At 42.5% G+C, this 23355-nt stretch overlaps 1 protein-coding gene across 5 annotated transcripts in view; it reads left to right on the top strand.

Annotated features, from left to right (window-relative positions):
• ST3GAL3 (ST3 beta-galactoside alpha-2,3-sialyltransferase 3) overlaps positions 1–23355 on the top strand; it is a 247227-nt gene that overhangs the window by 151488 nt on the left and 72384 nt on the right. For all 5 annotated transcript variants that reach the window (XM_048498760.1, XM_048498758.1, XM_048498759.1 and 2 more), the window contains one exon: positions 16834–16980. In XM_048498760.1, the coding sequence (XP_048354717.1) occupies positions 16834–16980 (147 nt within the window). The remainder of the gene's footprint in view (positions 1–16833; positions 16981–23355) is intronic.

Here is a 23355-nt window from a genome sequence, read left to right as displayed (position 1 = left end):
GCAAGATGAAATAGGAGATTTTAGGCCGTACTTGAAAGGAGGGGAGAAATTGGGAGTCAACCTTTAAAGGAATTACCTGAAAATGTCCCAATTTAGCTTGCAAAGCAGCCCCTTCACACAGCTAACCGGTTGCTAGAGGTTTGCAAAGAAATCTTCGATTTGCAGAGACAGTATTATTAAGAAAACATTAAATTAAGGGAAAGAAAGTCAGCCAATAGATACAGCACATCAAACAGAAGAATGGTATCAACAGTGGAATGGAAAACTACTGGAAAAAGGGAAAACACAGAAGTGAAACAGATTAAACAACTTGTGTGGTGAACGTAAAAAAAAATCCATTGCACTTTGGCAGTGAAATTGAAGCAGAAGACCTGTTTGAAAGCTGCTTAAGCTTGACAGCCTGGAGTGCCAGTTACAAAAACCAGGCTATTCTAACAAAGTCATCACAATGCTCACAGCTTCATGTAAGGCATTTGCCAATAGTATATAATACTACTTGGCAAGTTTCACCTTTTAGTGTATTTCTAGATCTCAAGGCCCTGTAACATAGGGGACTTCTTGCAGTTTTTATAATCTGGTCTTAGCAAACGTCTAATACGCTGAAAGACCAAGTAGCAGTTTTTTCAGTAATAATGTATGTTAATAGAGTAATGTATTTCCCTTAGCAATCCCATGCCAAATGCTTTATTAAAGGAATATCTCTCCTTAACCTTCCTACAATTCATAGGTTTCCAACATGGCATCTAAATATCATCTCTTTATCCAACAGCCACCTACCTTCTTAGGGAACTAACACCATAAACAGGTATTCTAGTTGTCATTACATTTGCCATTCAGAATTTCTGGCTAAATGCCTTATCACTAAAGAAGGATCTGTATTTGTCAAAGTAATTTGGATAAAGCAATTCTGTGATCTCAATCTTCCCTTCTTCCAAAAGTTAAATCAGTGTGTTGTGGGGCTGAAGAAATTATTCTGCCATCTTTTTCTCCTGTTCTACTCCTCACTCATCATTTAGATGTTGAGGGCCCTCCAGTTTTACAGTTCCAGACAAAGGAAATTACAAAATCTGAATCACTGTGTCCTTTTGGAATTCTTACAGTTGGTCAGTGGATCAGGGAATATATAATCTAAGCCTACAGGTATGAAACCCTTGTGAGGTATTACCACACAGTGTGGTTGAGGGACAGATACTTCAGCAGTATGTATGGCTCTTCTATGGACAGTTTGTAAAGCAACCATTTGGAAATCAGTTCACCTCTTCATCAGACACTATTGCATAGTGTCCTTGCTTCAGCTGATGCTGCCTTCGGCAGGAGAACCCTCCAGCAGGTGTTTACCCTACTCCTGATCTAGCAGAAAGGAAAATTTGCTTATATGTTATAAATTTCCATTCTCAGGGTGGCGTGTCCATCTTTTTATTGTTCTTATTAAACTTCAGTAAGTCATGTCAGACATCATAATCTGGAAGTGGATTCTCAGGGATCATAGTAGGATAAAGCAGTTTCACACATGCTGAGTAATATACTTTCAATGCACTTTAACAATGATTTGCAAGTGGATATTACCCCTTCAAACAGTAAAATCCAACTTTAAAGTGCATTGAAAGTGAATCAAAAGTGTATTATTCAGCATGTGTAAAAGTGCCCATGGATTGTCCTACTTTTTCTTTGCCTGTTGAACCATGTAAAGCTGCTTGGTGGCTTCTTATAATTTTCTCCTAGTAGGGGCTTTTTGCAGATGATAGTCTGCACCCATTAGTTGTCAAAAGTCTAAGGACCTTGCCTGCAATCCATGGGAGGCACTTCCCAGATAGTCACAGACTGCCTTATCCTAAAACCATTGAGAGTGGAAATTCACAGTAAATAAACCAATGTCTCTTTTACCAGCATATTTGTTGTAGCATTGAGTCCAAGTGGGAAATGCCTTGGGGACTATATTTTGGCAGAAAAGAGACATATTAATATTTTAAATAAATAATAAAATATTGTTTAATTTCAAATGTGCTTGTTAAGTTATCAGGAGGGGTGGAGTGATTTGTGCATAACTGAATACAAGAATTTGTTAATAGTTTACTGTGGATCTGTTTTCTTCTTCCCTGTAATTACTAGTATACCCCTGAGCCAGTTTTGTCATGAACTATGTTAATTACATAGACATGAGTAATTCAGATATTTTTCTTATATTATTAACATACACTAATGTTCCACTTTGTGGAGTAGAATTATCTGTATTACAGCCCTGTTTAAGACTTCAGACAGATGGCCGTAGTGCTGTAGCTGTGGCGCCCTGCTGCTCTCAAAGGGGCTTCCTGGTGGCATGGGGAGGCTTCACAAGATTGAAAACTTCCCCCGCCTTTTACAGACTTATGCCACCCTTTTGGTTAAACCCAATGGGGGCTTCTTAGTGGGGGGAGGTTTTCATACTTACACCCCAAAAGGTGTTGTGAGTCTGAATGCCCAGCCGCTGGTGTAATGGGTTGAATGGCTGGAAGGGAACTGACTATTGTTGGCTCCTCCTCAGGCCATCCTCTGGCCTGCCCCTGCTGCGTGCGTGGTGGCAGGGGCTCTGGGTCCCTGGTGCCGCATCTCAGGATTGGAGAGGGCCACAGAGGCTGCATGCCAGCAGTTTCACCACTCCACCAGGGCAAGTGCCCCAGGTAAGGCAAATCACTGGTGCTGCCACCTGCCGCTCCCATGGGTGGATTCTTACTCCCGCCCCCTCAGATGGGGCTCTAAGTAACATTGTTGTAGACTTCAAGTGGAGGTTGCATAGCCAGTTATCACTTGTGGATGCCTCTGCCACCAGTTTTGTTTGGTCATGTACATGAAATCCATGGTACCATCTGAATGAGCAAGCTTATCATATGATTTCTGGGCCAAACTAAATGTAACAGTGTCCTCTTGGCCACCATGAATACAACATCATTTAAAATACATTTTAAAATGCCTCAATGACCCAATCCTGATCTGTTTCACAGTTTGGTGCTCTTGTTTCTCCCTTTGAACTTTTTCAAGTACCAGAACAGCCAAAGGTGGTTGGGGGGGGGTGAGGGGGAGCTTTCAGCACTTAAAAGGCACGGGGAAGAAGCAAGAGCACCAAACTGCAGGCATTTTAAACTGGTGATGGTGTCCTCATGGTGACCACGAAGATGCCGTCGCATTGAGTCTGGCTGGCCCCCATTACTCAGCGAGTGATCCAAATAGGTTAAAATTAATCCTCTTGTCCCTGCACTAAAGAGGAAATAGGTGCTTTAGAGAAGAGTGAGTCACAGCCACAAGGTGAGCAAGAGGGGAGGAAAGGGAGTGGCAGAAAGCAGAGCAATCATGCTGATTCCCTCCAGGAGGTTGCAAGTTTGTAGGGATTGGAACAAAAGTTCCCCTTAATTCTCCCTTCTTCAGCGTCTTCTGTGGCAGCTTTCCAGGGTAAAGTGAGAGGCACATGCAGGGAGCAATTATGGTGTGTGTCATGGGAGAAAGAAAGGGCACTTTTACATTTTAAAAAATATTATGCAGTTGCATTGTGCTATTTGTATAGGAATTATCATTCCTGGTGGATAACACACAGACAACAGACTTCCTCAGCACACACACCCCTGCTGCCACTTTCGTTCTGAAAATTAGAGAGGGAATTGATTGGAAAATGCGTTCTTCTTTTGTCTCATTGTTTTCCGCACAAAATTGCCTCATATTTTTTTTAAGCTTTGGGGCACTGCACTGCTTTTTGCCCAGGCATTCTCAATTTGCCTCCATTAGAATAAGTTCCTTCTTTGGAGTTGCTTGTTTGCTACCTGTCTTGTGGGCAGGGGGCACTTTGAAAGCTCAGTAACTTGCATGGAATGTCTGACACCTTGTTTGATCTGTGTTAAGTGTTGTCAAGCCATTTCTGATTTATGGCAACCCTATGAATTAATGACTTCTGAACTATACTTAACAGCCTTGCTCAGGTTTTCCAGACTGAAGGTGGTGACTTCCCTTATTGAATCACTCTGTCTTATTTTGGGTCTTATTTTCCTACTGTCTTCAGCTTTTTCTAGCATCATTGTCTTTTCCAATGAGTCTTGTCCTCATATGATTTGACCAAGGTATGATAATCTCAGTTGGATCATTTCAACTTCTTGGGAGAATTCAGGCTTGATTTGATCCAAAAAAACTCTTTTCCAGCATTTCAAATTAATCTTTTTTCCCTGTCAGTGTTCTTCATTGCTCAACTTTCACATCCATACATCTGATGTCTAATTCCAAGACACTGGTTTTTCCTGCTTTGTCTTCATTTCCATTTGATAACCAATTTATATTTATTTGTAAGTTTATTCTGTCTCTCAGTTCTGGCCTTTAGCCACTGCAGGCGGTGAGAAGGGAGGCTAGCTCCTTTAAAGATATTCTAGACTCTACCCCTGAATGCACAGCTTATTAAAAAGCACATAACTCTTTTCCTTAACTGTGCAAGCTAAAAGGAACACACCTGTTTTGTTATTGACTGAATAGGGCAGCCACATTGTTTATTCTGCATTTCATTTGTTTTAAGTTTATTTTGTTGTAATGTGATAACTTAGTTGAACATTGAAAGATCAGAATGAAATTTGATAAACATGCTTAGGCACAATTATATGCTTCAAGTTTGAATGCCAGTTGAACTCCAGTAGTTGTTTTCAAGTTGGGAGAGGGGGAGGAAAATGCAGGACACAGCATAATGCAACGTCTAAAACTGAATCATTGGAATGAAGGTTGGTAGTCTTGTTCCAGGTAGCATTCTGCATTTCAAGTATGAAACCTAGCTTGACCCGCACATCTGTTTTCAAATGGTGCTAAGTGTGACAGGAAATTGAAAAATAGATTGTAGTGAGACATCAGAAATGAGATCTGTAATACTGTGCTTCATTGTTTTGGGAGCAAGACTTCCAAATCCTGATTTATTATTCTATTTCTGCCATTCTGTGTTAGCCATTTAGTGTTGCAGGCAAGGAAAATCAGAATTAACATAAAAAGTACAGTACAAAATACCACTTATATTAGTTGATAAAAAAGTGGCATAAGTATGATAATTAACATATGCTTTAGCTGCAATTTAAAAACTGATTGATTGATTGCTGATAACTGATTTCCTACATGTTTGGAGGGAGAAGTCTAGCTATCCTTCCTAGGAGATACAATCTACTAGGAAGGTGCTGTACAAAAATGGATAGCTAGATCAAGTCCTGAGATACCTAATAGTTACACTTGGCTTCTCTTCCTTTCATATTTCTTCAGAGGATAGAGTGAGCTGTAATACAGATAGCAAAATGGTGCAGCTACAGAGCCTGCCTAATAACTCTTGCTAAGAAAAAAGCAGTTAGGTTCCTTCTAGAGTATTTCATTGCATCTGACTACTATGCTTTTGAAGACATCAAGCTGCTTAATCTCTAGAAGTAGAGGGCTGAATTAGAATCAGACATCTCTTGCCTTTAGACTGTTTGATGTTTTATTTGCTATTGACTGAAGAGCGGCTGCTTCTGCTACCATGAAATCCAGAAATCATGAAAACAATTGGATGGCATAGGTCCATTGAGCCCTCTGGAGGGTTTTCAGTGATGGGGAGCTTTTATCTGTACTTTCTCCCTCTCCATTCCACTAGAAGGCCCTCTGGAGACAGCAGGGCGGCATACTACCTGCACCATCTCTGGCTGCCTTGGGCTGTGGATTGCAGTGTAATTGTAAAAGTGTTAGAAAAAATGTAGCTATTGCTTCTGTGCAACAAGGGTAATCTGCAGAAAACACAGATTTCCACTCAAGGATATCTATAGCAAGTCATTTGAAACAGGAGAATTTTACAGATATCATACCCAGCCAAAAAGATAAATAAGTGGGTTGTAGATCAAATCAATCCTGAACTCTCCCTAGAAGCTAAAATGACCAAACTGAGACTATTGTACATTGGTCACATTAAAAGAAGACAAGACTCACTGGAAAAGACACAATCCTTTAAAAAGTTAAAGGTTGGGGGGAAAGAGATGGACCCAATAATTTACATCGATGTCAAACTCGTGGCCCTCCAGATTTTATGGACTACAGTTCCCATAATCCCCTGCCAGCATGATGCTGGCTGGGGATGATGGATACTGTAGTCCACAACTTCTGGAGGGCTGCGAGTTTGACACCTGTGCAATAAGAGATGGATTGACTTAATCAAAGAAGCCACAACTCAGTTTGCAAGACCTGAGCAAGCCTGTTAATGACAGGATGTTTTAGAGGTCATTAATTCATAGAGTTGGAGAAGTTGGAAGTGACTTGATGGTATTTAACACATAGCCACATCTATAACAAGACTGGAAATTATGTGAGCAAAAGATTGGTTCACATGGGGCTCTTTTGGCAGGGTAGCTGCTTCCACACCTGGACCTATGAATCTCTGGGTCTCATGAATAACCATTTGGGTAGTGTGGATTTTCAGAATCAGACCCTGACAGTACTGACTGTCTCTTCAATAGATAGGTGTATATACAGCCATTGCACAGCTGCTGCCAGATCTGTGGACTGTAACATAAATTAGCCATAAAATGGAATTTAAGGAGAAGAGAGCCCTTGCATTTTATATGTAGTTTGAATTGTTACATATATTCTCTTTCCTAATTTATTATGGAAGTATTTATAAAATACAAAGGCCAAAGATATCCCAAGAACATTTGTTGATGTCTTGATTAAGAAAAAGTATAAGAAACTTCTTTAGAAAGTTAATCAAAATACATCTATCAGAAGTTAACCTTGAACCTATGGAACTGCTATCAATACAGTGTAACCCTTCACAGAGCCTGCATCCTGAGGCTTTTCTACACACAGGTAGTGGCACTTCCAGGCATATATTAATCAGGATATACGTAGGTTTATTTTTAAATACATTTTTGTTTCTCATCTATGTAAAACATGCCTCCAGCTCTCGTTTGTTTAGCAGTTAATCTTCAGACAACTTCCTTCTTGCAATTTCTCTTCCCTTTAAAGTGGCATAAATTGTGGTTTTAGGTTTGCATTGTTTATTTAATTCTCAGTTGTACTACTAGAACTGTAAAGGAGGTTCCATAGAAGCTAGTGAAGTTAGTTTTCTATGTATTAGTGTAACAAAGCTAAATGTAATAATCAATTCTGTAACCCATTCAGTTTGCCTTTGCAGTGCAAATGCAGTCCAACAAACCAAACTGCCAAAGTTGTTCCAATAGCTTCATACAGAATGGCATTTGGTGAGACTTCCTCAGTTTAACATAGTAAACCCCCCACATTAAACAAAGTTTGAAATTTAGTAAGCTTGTTATTTTTGTTCCACAAGTTCACAATATGCATTTCTGTAAACATAAAGCAGGAATTTCCCGAAACTAGCCACAGGAATGCACAGGTAGTTGGGGATATTATTTAAACACACACACCAAATACAAACTGGCATTCCTGCTTTAGAGCACTGTTGATACACCTATTTCAGTGCTTACCTTTATCTTCCGTGTTAATAAAACTATCTGTGGGTGAAACTGTTTCATAAAGAATGGGCTCTACAGATGGTATTCAGATTGAAGCAATCTTTAAGGACTCTACACAAGTGTCTGAATAAACCAGATTGCAGGTAATAACATAAGTGTCCTTCTGGATCACACCAATAGCCATGCTATCTGGTGTTCTGTTTTCCACAGTGATGAGCCAGATGTTCCAGAAGGTCCACAAGCAGGTGCACAGATCCCACCAAGTAGTCAGTGAAATGGTGCACCTGAATATAGAAGTTTCATTTAAGCATCGTGGCAAATAAGCAATGATGAATCTGTCCTCCAAGAACTTGTCTAATCCCTTTTTAAAGCCACCTGTTCTAATTATCATCATTGCACACTGTAGCAGTTCCATAATTACTTATTGTGTGAAGAAGAATTTTCTTATGGTTGTCCTATATATACTACCCATCAACTGTATTGATATTTTGGAAGAAGGAAGGTGGCCTAATCTTTTTAAGTCTTGGAAGCTATTTAAATCTATAATAACAGAAGTTCAGATAGACTATATGATGCAGATTAGGAAAGGTATCATTAGGAATGCTTCATTTAAGTTTAAACTATATTTGGAAAGCAGTATCATTTGTCATCACATTAATCCTACTACCTGTTACTTGTGCAACACTGTCAGGTATTGAATAACCACATTCCTATTTGGGTGGGGTGCGTGATGAAATCTGGTGAACTGGAGCATTGCAGGGTCTATGTTTCTGCTGTCCTATCTCAATTTCAGGCATCTTAGCAATTGTACCAAAGCCTAATTGCTTTCCTCTGGACCCTTGAAACTTTTGATCAGGTTTGCATTCCCCTTAATTATTGTTTGTACTTTTTCACATTCCAGCTTCTGGAGTATGAAGTTCAAAAACCCTCCTTTGCTTCTCTTATTGGTCCACCAACCATTCTAATTTTGTTTTCTGCATACAGGTGGTACTAACCATGTGTTACTTGGGGGTATTGACTCCCAGGTATGGGAGGTTTCCAGCGTGGCTGCACTGGTGCCCAAAAGTGGTTCTGGGGTCCTGTGCCGGTGTAATTGGCCCTTATGCCAACATAACATGCTGAAATGCCAGCATAAAATTCAGTCAGCTCCAGGAGCGCATTGCTCGTAGGATTGTACTCTAAATTACCTGTTTTAGTTCTTTCGAGTAAGGTTTAACATTCATTCTGTAATTTCAGTCATGATTTAGTCTTTGTAATGTCTGCATCTTTAGAACATTGAAGTTTGGACTCATTCACAAGAATGTGGCCTTTTCCAGATTGTAGTTTTTCAAACATCTACCTTAGCTGCTGTAGCACTGAGGTAACTCCAAAGGAGCTACCTTGAAATGAACTGGGTAGGGATTGGGCACAGTTGTTTTTTTTACCTATGTTGGTCCTGTTTGTTCCCAGTCTCTGGTTTCAACTATCAAGAATTGGCAGCATGCCTGACATCCACAACCAACAAAGACTTGTGAACCAGTGCTTATAGTACTGAAAAAACAACAACCCTTGCCTGATGAAATTATGTTCCGTCTCCTTCTTCCCCATTTTAAAGCATTAATGTGGGTGTAAGAAAGTGCAAAGTGAATTGATTGCATAAGAATAGTACTACAACTGACAACACTCATTCACAGCATTCTCCCACCATGCCCAGCAGGCATCCCACTCACACCCCAGTGAGCCCACTCATACTCCTGAGACTTTAGTTCAGGATTTCATTCATGCTGACATTAATCACAGAACATAGGAATTTCACCTGTATGTTACCTAGCTTGGAGAGATGCAGATATTGGGAGAGGACCTTCCTACCCACTTCTCTGTTGGGCTGTGTGCTGGAGTAAAGACCCTTAATTCTAACTCTGCCACCCCTAACAGATCATTGTTTAGGGTCATCTCGGGGATGGGCAGATACCTTCCCTGGGCAGTCCTAAAGATCGTCTTCCTTCCAGAATGCTCCTGTTCAACTAATATATCTCAAGGTTAGCATTAGCCTGGTCTGTCTTTGCCATTAACTCCTTCTGGCCCTTTCTAGTACCTGAGAAGGTTCTTATTAAAATTATGAATATTATTATTACCCAATCATGTCAGTATCTTTGCTGATAGATCAAATGTGTGTAGTTGATGGCAATGTGCCTTGTTAATATTGAAGCCGACCTTTTACATGGAAAGAACAGTGCAAGCACAATCAGGCCTGAAGAATGAAAAGTGGCACCACTTCGGTTTGGGCAAGGCTCAGTAACAAAGCTCAGAATTCTCACATCAGGATTGTCTCCAGTCGTCTCTCTCTGATCTCCTCTGGCTCAAGACTGGCCGGATTGTTTTCTCCTGGAGCCCATCCTGGCACAGGCATGATTCCCAAGAATCCAAGTGGCGTGCTATGCCCACAACTGTCCACTTACAAGAGTGAGTAATGTAGGTCAGAATCAGCGATGTATCTAACAGCAAGACCTGCGCAGATAAATCGCTGCCTAAATTGGAGTGGTGAAGTGAGCTGGGACAAGGGGGCTCCCTCAGTAGAGCTGTTTTTACAGAAGAGGAGCAATTTCACCCCCTTCTCCCTCCCCACTCCAGCTCCCAGTTCATGAAGCTGTTCTTCCACATAGGCCCCATAACTCTGGGAGTGTTGTTCCCAGGGGTGGGAAAGATGCAGAATGCAACATGGAAAATTCTGTGTTCCTTGCAAATATGCTTACATATAGATAATTGAATTTGAGAAAGCAGTGAGACACCCAAATGATAATATCAGACAGGCAATTGAAGACGTGGTAGGAGAAAGTTAAGGTGTTTAAAGACTGAACTGAATTTCATCAGGTTACGGGTGATACTGAAAGCTATAGGATTTCATGAGATCATCCAGAAACAGGGTGTGTAGGCATAATATTAATTTGGGAATCAACTTCATCCAAACAAATTGTAAACCTAATCCAGTTTTACCTTAACCTAACAATCCAGACAACGTGGAAGTAATCATAGAAAATTTATGTATTTTTAACACACTCATCGGAACCTGTATTCAGTTTTGGCAGTCAAAGAGGGAAATACTCTTACTCCATAATACTTCTGTAGGCTTCCACCACCTTGACGGGAGGAATATGTAGGACACCAATGGACCACCTCACATCAAACCAGATTCCTCCGCTGATGTTGCTGGGAGAGGGGAGAATTTCTCTCCTGCCTGAGCAGAGAGCTGGGTGAATTCCTCATCTCCTGGAGCCAATCCCCCTCTTAATATTTCTGGTAGATGTATAGAGCAGTAGGTAATGGGAGGAAGGCAGTCGCATAGCTATCATGGGCCAGGGTGGGAACCTGCATCCTGGGTGGACACCATTGGGGGTCACATGAGGTCGGAAAATTGCCCCCCACACCCCTCCTCCTTCCCATCTCACCCGCCAGACCTAGCAGAGGCCGCCCCCACATCCCTCCTCCTTCCCCCCACCCAAGAGCACTGGGGAGGGCTGGAAGCAAATCTCTCACAGCCCTCCTGTGGTCGCAAAAAGCCAAGCCTGAAATGGCGGGCAAGGAGGAAGGCCAGAACAACTGGGTTGGGGGAGAGAGCGCTGGTGGGAGCGCAGCAGCGGGAGACTTGGGAATCTGCTCATGGGCAAGGCAAGTGGGGAGAGAGACCCTCACCTCGCCACGTGCGCAGGAAAGTGGCTGCACCATGGGGTTGCGGGTAAATTCTGGCTATCGCTCCTTGCTGGGGCTTTGCCTGGGCTTGTTGTTATGGCCCTTCCCGAGAAGGGAAGAAAAGGGTGGGGGAGAGGCAGACAAAAGGGGAATGGCTCACTCTGGTGTCCTCCATGCACTCCCTCTGCTGCAAAGATTACAAGGCGGTGCATTTGCTGCTTCGTGCCAGAGGACTGTGGCTGGAAGCAGCCGGGGAGGAGGAAGGGAGGGGGCCACACTTGCTTGGGAGGTTCTGCCTCATGGCAATCTCATTGGATTTTCAAGGCAAGACACAAATGGATGGTTTGCAATTGCCTGCCTCTGCCTAGTGGTCTCCTATCCAAATACTAACCAGGGATGACTCGACTCTACTTCTGAGATCTGATGAGCTCAGGCTAGCCTGGGCTGTCGAGGTCAAGGTCAATTTTCAGATTAAACTTTAAAAAGCATTTTATAACTTAAAAAAATAATTAGACAAAGGTACACATTTCTATGTATTTTCAAATAGACAAAGTAACTCTGATGGGAGTTGCCATCAGTAAATGACCTACCAAACTTGAGATTTGCCCACCCTGGCTCTGCACTTGTCCAACACTACCACCACCTTCATGCTTGCTTCGTCAGTTAGCACCTTGCCAGTAAACTTTAACCATCTCTATTTAAATAAGCCCTGACACAACATGAAGCAGGTGAAAAGGGGGTTGTCTTATTGCCATTTAGAGTCTATTCCAAAGTTTCAAGCTCAGACCTGAAATGCCCGCACAGCCTAAGATACACACATGTTAATATCCAAATAAATCCACACATTGAAATCAAATGTCATGATATTTCATGTTTGCTGCTTGTCTATTATTGGCAGCTCCTTCTTTGACTGCAGTGTCTAATATTTCTTCAATCCATATTGCACATATGGCATAGCTTTCTACTGTTTATTTAGTTATTATCAAGGCTCATAAGGGCTAGAGCCTCTGTCCTTTCAACAGATTCCAGGAAGACTTAATGTATTTTAATATTGCAGTAATTGGAATAATATCCAGTGAGCTTTATAGTGTAAAATTAATTCCTTCTATTCATTTCTAACCAAAATAGCATGATAGTTAGATATACCCATAACATATGTGTCAAATTTTCTGTTGGCTGCTTTCCTTGGCAACATTTATCCATGTCTGATTACCTTAACTTAAGGAATTAACTAAGCGTCCAATAAGTGCGGAGAATAATAGTAAAGGGGGCGGCTCCAAAATTACAGGATAGTTAGGCTAAAATCTGTTCTGAGTAAATAGGTGAAAACCATTATTAAGGATAGAATTAGGGTGGAGGAAAAGGGTGGCCTAACACCAATCTTTGGAGTTCTTTGCATTAAGAAACAGGTGAACCATTTTACATGATATATTTTCAGGGTCATCCTGTCTTACAGTCTTCTAAGTGTAGTCAATGGGCTTACATGGATACAGCTCTGCTTCTGGGGCATATGGTGACCATGTAGAACAGAATGTTGGTCTGGATTGATCTCTTGGTCAGTTTCTGCAGGGTATTTACATTTTTATTCTCCTAAGAGAGTACTTATTATATAGTGTTGCAAGACTTCCATATTTTATTTTCTACCCTCATAAGATAGATGCCATCTTAGGTTACTTTCCCTTGCCATAGCTTTGAACAAGGTGGGTATGTAGGCACTAGGACCCAAGTGGAGCATTCTGAAACAAAGATGATCCAGTACGAGGTGAATGAAGTTACAATTCCACTTAGTTCTTTTGTTGAAAAGGATATAGGTGGGGTAATAGTAATGTTGTCTATGAAAGTCACAGAGATTTATAAGTATAAAACTTGAACGTTAAGGATTCTTCCCTAGCCATCGGCCAGGCTTCTATGATATTGTGGATTCTATTAGTACACCTTGATTGATCTTCTGGTTCCAGGCTATGAGCTGTTTCATTGAACCAGTTTCCATCAACAGATTCACAATCATAAAAAGACTCTGATGCCAGATGTGAGGCAGGGTTGCACTTTATTGCAACTTCTGTTTGATGCAAATGTTCTCTCATCCCATCCTGTGTGGTATTCACTAGTACCTGGCATTTGTTAACGGCCTTGTTTGTCTGCTCAATCAAAAGAAGGGCAGGTACCCCCAGAGGAACGAACAGCTTTAGAAATTTCTCTAAGCATCTGTCTCTAATCAGACTATTAGACATAATAGTGGCTACCCCAGCAGAACACAGCAGCTGGGAGAATACATTGCGACCAGCTGCTAAAGCTTTCAGGGGTTAGTGGCTAAGGAGCTGTCTGTCTGTGGTTTGCATAGTGGTAGAGCTGGGCTTTATAGTTAGGCAGCAAGGAATTGTAGAACAAAACCACAGTTTGAATTGGAACCCAATGTAAAGAACAGAATGCCTGCATTTATGAAGCCTAGAATGCGATAGCACATTTGGATAGTAGAGCTGGACGTAAAGAGAATGAAAGGATTAGAATGGACTAGAATGCCATTTCCCTCCAGTCGCACCCCTGTCCTGCTCCAGGTATATCATCTCTCTCTCACACACCAAACCCTGGTGTGCCCAAAGTTTTGTTCAGTCAGGAAGGTGTTTTCCTGATTCCAAATGTGACAGAGTCAAAACATGAAACAAAACGCTTCCATTGAATGTCTCCAGTAGCAAATAAGTACAAACATCTGCCTGACCAGTTGTTAGAAGAGTAGTCTTTGATAACCCAGAAGCAGAGGGGTAACTCTAAATCCAGTAGGGGGTAAATAAAAGAAATATGTTGCTTGATCCTAGCGAGACAAAGCAGAACACATAAGATGCCCTTCCTAAGTTTATATAACTTTTCTTTGAACTACAGTTGCTACAGGCAGAGTGTCCAGATTTAAGTTCTAATTTCATCATGGACCATCCCAAATTTGCTCATTAGAACAGACTTGTCCACAACCCTGCCCTGGCAGATGCTGCCTGCAAGTCAGATTTCTCAGTGCCCCCCAAAGGGAACCTTTGTCAGCACCAACCCTGGCCCCTGATCCAACAGGGCTCTCAAGTCAAGAGGCCCCATCTTGGACCCACCCATTGGCAGGCTTGCCATGATCTCCTCCAGGAGTTGCAAAGATGAAAAGCTAGGGTGACACCTGAACCAGGTACAGGAGTGCATGCCTTATGACCCAAAACCTCCCTCTATTAAGGAAGTACCAGAAGAAACCAGTAAGGCACTGCACATGTTTTCAAATGCCTCTTTTGAATGCTGATTTTTTGCAAGAGTGCTATGCTATGCATAGATCCTGCTATTTTTGAGTATTGGGCACAGAGGTACGTATCTTGTGTTTGTGCAGTGTTGTATTAAAAGAATCTTATGGCAAGCCTCCCCACACTTTCTGTATAGGAAGATTGTTTGCCTATCATTCAGTGTTCTGGCTTACACACAGATGTTGCTGGCTAGAAGACAGATAAGATAAATCTTGGCTTGTATTTAGAAAATGTCTATTAACCTTTTCTTTGCTCCCATCTGCAGTATTCAAACATTTCAGAGTTTTGTTTTTTTGACATGCTTCAAGGTTAACAACTTGAGCTTTTGAACACGGCTTAAAGTTATAGGAGGCTTTTCTCATTGTTTTGTTTGCAACACAAAGTTTATTTAAGTCTTGGAGTTTGGGTGGAAGAGAATATAGAAAGAGATTTAATTCAGTATGTAAATGCCATGATAGAAAAACATAGAGAAGAAAAGTTTCATCTACTTTGAAATTGCACTACACTCTTATGATTTTTAGGCATTAATCTTGTAATAGTGAACCCACAACAGCTTGTCATGGTTTGAAATGGGACAGTATCCTTCAAGTCATCTTAGTCAACACTTCTTGTATCACTTTTCCCAGAGTGATGACATGCAGTGCAAAACTAAAAAGAACTGCTGGGTATTTGTAGAAAATCCTATACATGTGTCTTCAAAATGACTAATTCCTTACATTTTTGCCTTTTCTTTCCTTCAAGTCCAAGCTACCACTTAGAGGCTGTATATAGCTTGTTGTTTTCTGTGTAGGAAACTGCATAAAGCTCTGTGGGAGCTGTTTTGTCTGCTGAAGATGATGGTGCTGAAGTATTAGTATGGTCTCAGTATCTCTGAAGCTGTCATGGTCCTAGAAGTACAGGATTCCCCAGAAGAGAGGAGCATAATATTCTGTGCTTCCAGATGTCCCAGTAACGTTCAGTAATATTTTCACCTTCCTGTTCAAATCTTGAATACTTTTGAAAACCGTGCACAAAGAATTGGACAAGATATTGCAGGACTTGGCATAATAGGATTCTGTAATTGGAACTGCTAGATTTGTCTCCACTAATCTGTCATCAGCTGTGATTTTTACATCAAATAGTTGGTTTTCCCAGAGGCACCATAAGAAGCAGAGACTGAGCTACAGTAAATAAAGCTACATAATCCATTTTAGACATGAGCTAAGAGACCAGTTTCCTCATCTGTCAGAGTTCCCCTTTCCCTGGATTTATGAGGTGTTTCATTCTTCAGACATTCAGTTTTTTCCTGCAGTCCCTAGGTGCAAAGGGCAGGCTGTCTATGCAGTTGTTGTGAGAACTACAGAAATTTATTTTGTGTCCTGATGGCCAGTCTAAGGAACAGTTAGGGCTAAAAAAACTTTTTTCTTTATGTGGAGTTTGAGTTGAGATTCATCTTACTTGTGTGGAGGCAAAGTTGTGGTATAGTTTATGTGGTTCTCGAGAACAATTTGTTCGTGGGTTTATTTCCTCTTTATAGGTAAGTATAGGTATATTTAATTTATATACTGCCCTCCCCCGAAAGGCACAAGGCAGTGCACAACAACATAATAACAACATCAATAAACATCGTACACAACATAACAACATCAATAAATATAACATCGTACTCATCTCCTCCAACTAATGGACACAGTATTGCTGTCTAGGAAATCTTAACAATACGATGTCATCCATGGGAAGAGCTGGTGTAGAGTGAGCTGCTCCACACTAGTCCAAAATGGCTATAAACGGGATAGCAGACGATTTTAAATGACTGGCAGGTATCTACTCCCCCCCCCCTTTTTTCTCCTCACCCTTTTTTTGAGAGGGGTCTGTAAAATGTCACAGTTTTCCCAGTTATGAGATGCTCCATAAGAATCAAGATGTGTAGTCCTAGAAATATAATATATGCATATGTCTAAGCCCAGTTATAGATTGGTCAAAAGATTTGACACTAATAAAACAGCTATTGGCTGATTACCCACAGCTGGCTCTGCCCCACCCTTGCCCTTTGCGCCAGAAGTGCTCTCGTTTTCTGCAGAGAAAGTGAGAAGCACAGGCAAGGCAAAAGGAAGTTCATCGGGGCAAGAAATCTTGCCCCAACATGCTTCTTCTCTCAGTGCACCTCAGGAAAGAAGTGTGTCGGGACAAGATTTCTTGCCCCAATGTGCTCCAACTGCCAGCGTGTGGCAGCTCCCCCTTGGGGACCATTGTGTTCATTTTTCTTGGGTATCCCCCCCACACACAAACTTTATGTCTGGCATTTTCCAGAATAAGGTTAATTTGTCTTTAATTCTAATGCAGATATGACCTGACAAGGATCACTGAAGGTAGCACAGGGATGGAATATATTGTAAAAGCTTATTGCAGTGCTGGTGGGCTCAAAGGGAAGGTGGGATTGTAGCACCTGACTTGAATGATGTTCTTTTGCATTTCTACAGAGTGCCTCAGATGGCTTTTGGAAGTCTGTGGCCACTCAGGTTCCAAGAGAGCCCCATGAGATCCGTATCCTGAATCCGTATTTCATCCAGGAGGCAGCTTTCAGCTTTATTGGCCTTCCTTTCAACAATGGACTGATGGGCAGAGGGGTGAGTGTTCAGGGGAGTTTAACCCCATTATTGTCTTTGCTTTCTTTTGTGCTGTTGGTTGAAAACAAAATCTGATGATAATCCTTGACCCCTCTTCCTCAAATCCCTTCCTGTCTATTACAGTTGTAAATATTCTGGATGGGGATTAAGAGCATAAAAAGTACCCTGCCAGATCAGACCAGTGGTCCAGCATTCTATTTCACCTAGCTGTATACCTTCTATATTCGTGCAACACTTCATACTCAATGTGAGATAGTTGTGGTATCAGAAGATAGAGCATTAAAAACTGTAAAAATAAACTCCACAAAAGGGGAGGGTCAGACAAATTGTAATGGTTAAACCACTCATCAGACTTGGTTATGCATGCATTAAATGATGTGTGCATTAAATTGTACAGAACATGTATAGTTCTGTATTGTGTTGTTTGAGAGAGAGAACCTGTGGCTGTATTTATGTGCTTTAAGAATGGCAGGTGTTTTCTTTCTCTAGACTAGAGGATAGCTCTTTTCATTTACAGGAGAAGTTCATTTCACAAACAGTATTTAATGTAGTTATGAGTCGTCTTCATCTGAACCCCTGAGCTAATTTGGAACAATCTGGGGCATACTGTGGCTTATTTGCAAGCACAGATTATCACTTGCATCAGTAATGATTTTAGTGCCACAAATTTCTGCAGTATTAATACTTGATACAGTCAGTAGATTGTCTAGGTGGATGAGGTATAGTGGCCTGGGTACCCCCATGGGGCCCAGGTGGCATCAGGGCAAGGTCTGAAGGGATTCTGGCAGGATGGCAGGGCCAGGAGAAGATGCTGGCAGGAAGGTATAGTGTAACTGGAGAATGGGCGGGGAAAAGATGGAGGAAATTATGAAGAAGCCCTGAAGAGGAGCCTGTGTCTGGCTGCGGATCAAGTGGAGCAAGTGGCATGAGACTGGCTGAATGGCCAGGGACAATCTGCGAGCTGGCCAGGGGTTATGGGAACAGGGAGGGGCTTCAGAGGAAGCCCAAGGACACAGTGCCTCAAGTCATTGGGGAGCCTCCAAAATGCCAGAAGGGTCTAGAAGAGATGTCAAGTGCCATCAGGGAGGTCAAGGATGAGCCTTGAAGCCCTATAGCACCAATCAAGACAGGCCATCAAGGCAGCCAGGAGTCTAAGTCAGTCTCTCAGTAGGATGGAGAAGGACAGAGAATAGACACTCTGGAGATAGGAAGGCATTGCAGTGTGGGGAAAATGTAAGATGGAGGGGTGGGGGCACCACAGTGCACTGACATCCCACAATCTGCAAGAAGATCGCTAGAAACCCTCCCTTCTGCTTAGAATTTAGGAGCCTGGTCTGAGGCCAAGAATGTTGATATAGCTTCTGCCCATTCCTGCCCCATTCACTGCTGATGTTGTGTGTGGGGTGTGTGTGTGAGTGAGTGTGAATTTTATGTTTAGCCTTGGTTGTTTTCTCAGTTTTAATTATTTCAGAGAAAAGCATTACTATGCTGCCTGTTACCCATGTTCTCACAACATCCCAATAACTTTCCTGTGGTGCTCTATGCAAGGGGCTACTTTTGAAAACTGTCCCCCAAAAAGTAGCTGCTAACTGTAAACAGAAGGGAACATCTTACCACTATGAAAAAAACCTTACTGGCTGCTGGTTTCCTTTTGGGCACAATTCAAAGTCCTGGCTGTAATCTTATAAATCTGTAAATGTATCTGAAAGACCACTTTTTCCTATGCAAGCCATCCCAGTTCTTAAATTCTTCTTTGTAAACCATGCTGTGTATGTTTGCACCTTCAGAGCTGAGTGGCTACCACATGCAGAGCATTTTATTTTCTGGTGTCTCGCCCACAGAATTTCCTCCCAATAATCATTAAGCCAGCAATTATGTGTTTGGTCTTCAGGCACCAGGTGAAAATGTTTTTATTTATTATTATTTATCTTATTTGTATTCTGCTTTTCTCACTCAGACTCAAGGTGGATTATGTAATGTAACTCCATTCGATCCATAGGATGAGATATTAAATAAACAATGTAATAGTCCAAAGACTGCAGAAATGTGAAAAAGGCATTATTAAACATAACATGTTAGACAATGCAATAAATACACTGTATGAAATATTATATGTACTGTATCATATAAGTATATATTGTATATTGTATTACGTAAGTGTATAATACATTGTATTACATAGAAATATAATGCAGTAAGAGCAAAATTCTTAATATCTATGTGAAGCCACTGAGAGAGATCATCACGTGGTTTGGGCTGTGATGTCATGAATATGCGGATGGTACCCATATCTACCTTCATTTTACGCCTAATTCTGAGGATACTGTTGATGTTTTGAAACTGTGCTTGCAGTCAGTAATTGGTTGGATGAGGCACTCAAGCTGAAACTTAAACCTGTCAAAACAGAATTTTTCTGGGTTAATAGAAAGGCATACCTAGGGCTCAAGATTTTTCCTGTCTTTGATGGGGTTATGCTCCCCTTGAAAAGTCAAGTACACAGCTTGGGAGTGTGCTCATTCCTGTGCTAGTTAGAGCTAGTAATGGTGATCTATGCCTGGTTAACCCAGACTGGACAATTAGTTTGAGCTGTACTTGGAACTATCCCTGAAGAGTATTCAGAGGCTCCACCTAGTGCAGCATACTATGGTTAGACTGGTGGTCAGGGCTAGCTATTGGATGCATGTGACCAAAATATTACAACACTTACACTGACTACAGATCCACCCTCAAGCTCAATTCAAGGTGCTCTTTTTGATCTTTAAAGCCCTCCATGAGTTTGGGACCAGGTTATCTGAAGGTCCATCTTTGTCTATATCAGGGGTAGGGAACCTGCGGCTCTCCAGATGTTCAGGAACTACAATTCCCATCAGCCTCTGTCAGCATGGCCAATTGGCCATGCTGGTAGGGGCTGATGGGAATTGTAGTTCCTGAACATCTGGAGAGCCGCAGGTTCCCTACCCCTGGTCTATATGATCCTGCCTGGGATTTAAGATCCTGTCTCTCCCACCAGACATTCATTTGATGGGTACACAAGAGGCAGACCCAGAGACGTTTCTAGGGAAAATGCAGCCTGGTGCAAAATCTGAGTTTTCCGCACCCCCTCCCATATGGGCTGCCCCCCCACAACCAAACAACTTTTTTTGCACCAGGTCTTGAAGTCAGTGTATGGACCTGGAAAGAAGGAGAAGGGGTGTGGGGGGCGATTTTCCACCTCCTATGTGACTGTCTAGGCGACGGGCTGATTTATGCCCGCCCGTGGAGACTTATGGATCCTCTTGGATTCCTGAATGCTCTGTGGGATCCTGAACCCGCTGGCACCCTTGATGATTAGGTGGAGGACTGGAATTCCAGGCTCTCTGATGCCATTGGGGTGATTGCTCCCAGGCGTCCTCTGCACCCTCGTTCTCAGCTGGCCCCCTAGTATACCGAGGAGCCGCACTGAATGAAGCAGGATCTCAGACATCTAGAGCAAGTGTGGAAGAAGTCTCGTGGCAAGGCTGCATGAACATCTTATAGGATGTTCACGAAAGCCTATGAGATGGCGACAAAGAGGACAAAGAGGGATTATTTCTTGTCCTCTCTCGTCCGCTAGCTGTCGCCCAGCATAACTGTTCCATATTATTTGATCACTCTCCTCGTTAACCAAGGGTTCTAAAAATACTGATTTGGCTATTGGCTGTGAGGCACTTATGAGCTTTTTTGTGAGGCATTTATGAGCAGATAAAGTCACATCGCTCCTCCATGACCTTTGCTACAATTAGTGAACTGGAGGCCCCGTTGCCGTCTTCAGGTCCTTGCCTGCACCAGTTTTCCCTGCTCGCCGAGGCCAATGTTGACAGAGTCCTGGATGCTGTTATACCTACTACCTGTCCTCTGGATCCATGCCCCTCCTGGCTAATTAAAGTGTGCTGGGAAGAGTTGCAACCCCACCTGTTGAATATCATCAATTGCTCCCTTGAGCAAGGAGTGTTTCCAGGTGGGTTGAAGGAGGCAGCGGTCCACCCACTCTTTGAAAGACCATCTTAGATCCCAGTGATCTGGCCAATTACCACCCCGTTTTGAATCTTTCGTTTCTGAGGAAGGTAATTGAGAGAGTGGTGTTGGAGCAGCTTCAAGGCTTTCTGGAGGACACATCGGCTCTTGATCCCTTCCAGTCTGGCTTCTGTGCTGGGCATGGGATGGAGACTGTCCTCATTGCTGTCACAGATACACTCCGCATGCAGCTTGACCAAGGCGGTTTGGTGCTGCTGGTATTACTAAACCTTACTGCAGCATTTGATGTGGTTGACCACGACCTTTTGACCCATCGCTTGGCTGTCTCCAGGGTACAGGGCATTGCCTCGTTTCTCCGGGGCCAAGTCAGCAATTGTGGCGTGGGGATCAGGCTTCCCAAAAGTGCCTGCTTCATTGCGGTATTCCTCAGGGGGCCTTGCTGTCCCTGCAGTTATTTAACATCTATATTTGGCCCGCTGCTCAGCTGGTGCAGAGTTTTGGGCTGATTTGTCATCAATAGGCAGATGACACTCAGCTCATTCTGTTGATGGAGGTGGGGTGGCGGCTGCCCCTGCAACTCTACAGCATTAATTGGAGGCGGTTTGGAGACGCTGGTTGGTTTAAGCAAAGAAGGTTAAAACGTAACCCATCAAAGACGGAGATTCTCTGTCTAAGCCGCGGGAAAGGGAATTGGGGATTTCCAGCCACTGGTGTTGGAAGGGGTCTCTTTGGCACCAACCTCCTTGGCTCGCAACCTGGGGGTCCACCTGGATTCATCTCTTTCTATGGAGACACAGGTGGCCCATGTTACCCAGGTTGCTTTTTTCCATCTTCGCCAGGCCTGATGGCTGACCCCCTACCTTTCCCAGGCTGATCTGGCTACGGTGATCCATGCAACAGTCACCTCCAGGTTAGACAACTGTAATTTGCTCTACGCGCGTCTTCCCTTGCGGCTGATCTGGAAACTGAAACTGGTCCAGCATGCGGCGGCTCATCTTCTCACAGGTGGCTCTGTTAGGGATCGCATCTCCCCCGTGTTGCACCGCTTGCACTGACTCCCAGTGGAATTCTGGATCGTTTTCAAGGTGTTGGTGTTGACCTTTAAGGCCCTTCACGGCCTGGGACCCTCATACCTTCGAGACCACCTTACCCCATATGTCCCAGTTCGGAACTTACTGGTGGTCCCTAGCCTTGCAATGATGCAGCTAGTCTCTACCAAGGCCAGGGCTTTTTCGGTCCTGGCCCCAGCCTGGTAGAACACTCTTCCTCCAGCTGTTATGGCCCTGCGGGATCTTGGTGAGTTCTGCAAAACTGAGACCTGCAAAACTGAGCTGTTCCACCGTGCCTTTGCGGAGGCTAGTCGCAGATTGCCCACCCCCTCTTGATGCCCCATGTACCATCTGTGTATACCATCTGCAGCGATCTGCCGATCCCCTCCCAGGAGGTATGGAGTAGGGAGTTGGGGTTTGGATACCACCTCTAAAAATGGATTTTATATGAGTTATGATGCTGCTACTGATTTTAATGGATTTTAATGCACTTTTCTGATGTGTATTGTTTTATATTATGTTGTATCACTGTTTGTTGTTGGTTTTATTGTACACTGCCCTGAGCCCTCCGGGGGTAGGGCAGTCTACTAAATTTAATTAATTTATTACAGTTTGTTCTTGGTGCATTCTCCTGATGTTTGCAACCAAACTTTGATTTGTTGATTTTGCTTGCTTGTTTTTTTTACTAATCTATTTTATTATTTGTATAGCATTTTAAATTATTATAAGCTACTGCAAGATCCTTGATTAGAGATCAAGGGAAGGAGCTCACGGTACTTCTGAGATACTGTTACTCTTTGTACGCAGATGTATTCTTCGCTTTTGGACTGTCGTTTATTTTGCTGTTTTTCCTTGTGGTCAACAGTAACATTCTTAAGGATCCTTCCTCACAGGAATTTTAAATGCCTATAAATCATTTTAAGAGTGAGGAAACTACCTGATCATATCTATGCCTCTTAACCTGTCCCAGATTGCTAGATTTTAAAAGTGTAGCAAACCAACATGTATAGATCTTCTTGGAGGGAGATCACATAGCAGAACACATTAATTGTATGCTTTCTGATGATGCGTTTATATTTCTGCTGTTTATGCTGACATACCTAAGCCTCTACGTACTAGTTATGAAAAAGGGAGGAATAATGCCTTTTAAATCTCTCAAGTTTGACCTGTTTCCAGTGCACACTGACATACATTCGTGCATCACTGTGTATACATCTGTTACTTCAGCAAGGATTTTCCTAAGCAAAAATATGTGTGCATTCAAACACACGGCATCTGCTTTTTTCATTTTAGTGCTTGTTAACTGACAGTATTTTTGAGCAGGGGCACGTAC

Source organism: Sphaerodactylus townsendi, linkage group LG05 (assembly GCF_021028975.2).
Source record: "Sphaerodactylus townsendi isolate TG3544 linkage group LG05, MPM_Stown_v2.3, whole genome shotgun sequence".
Taxonomy (NCBI): domain Eukaryota; kingdom Metazoa; phylum Chordata; class Lepidosauria; order Squamata; family Sphaerodactylidae; genus Sphaerodactylus; species Sphaerodactylus townsendi.
The sequence above is the reverse complement of the archived record's forward strand: the minus strand, read 5'-3'. Positions and strand labels throughout refer to the sequence as shown.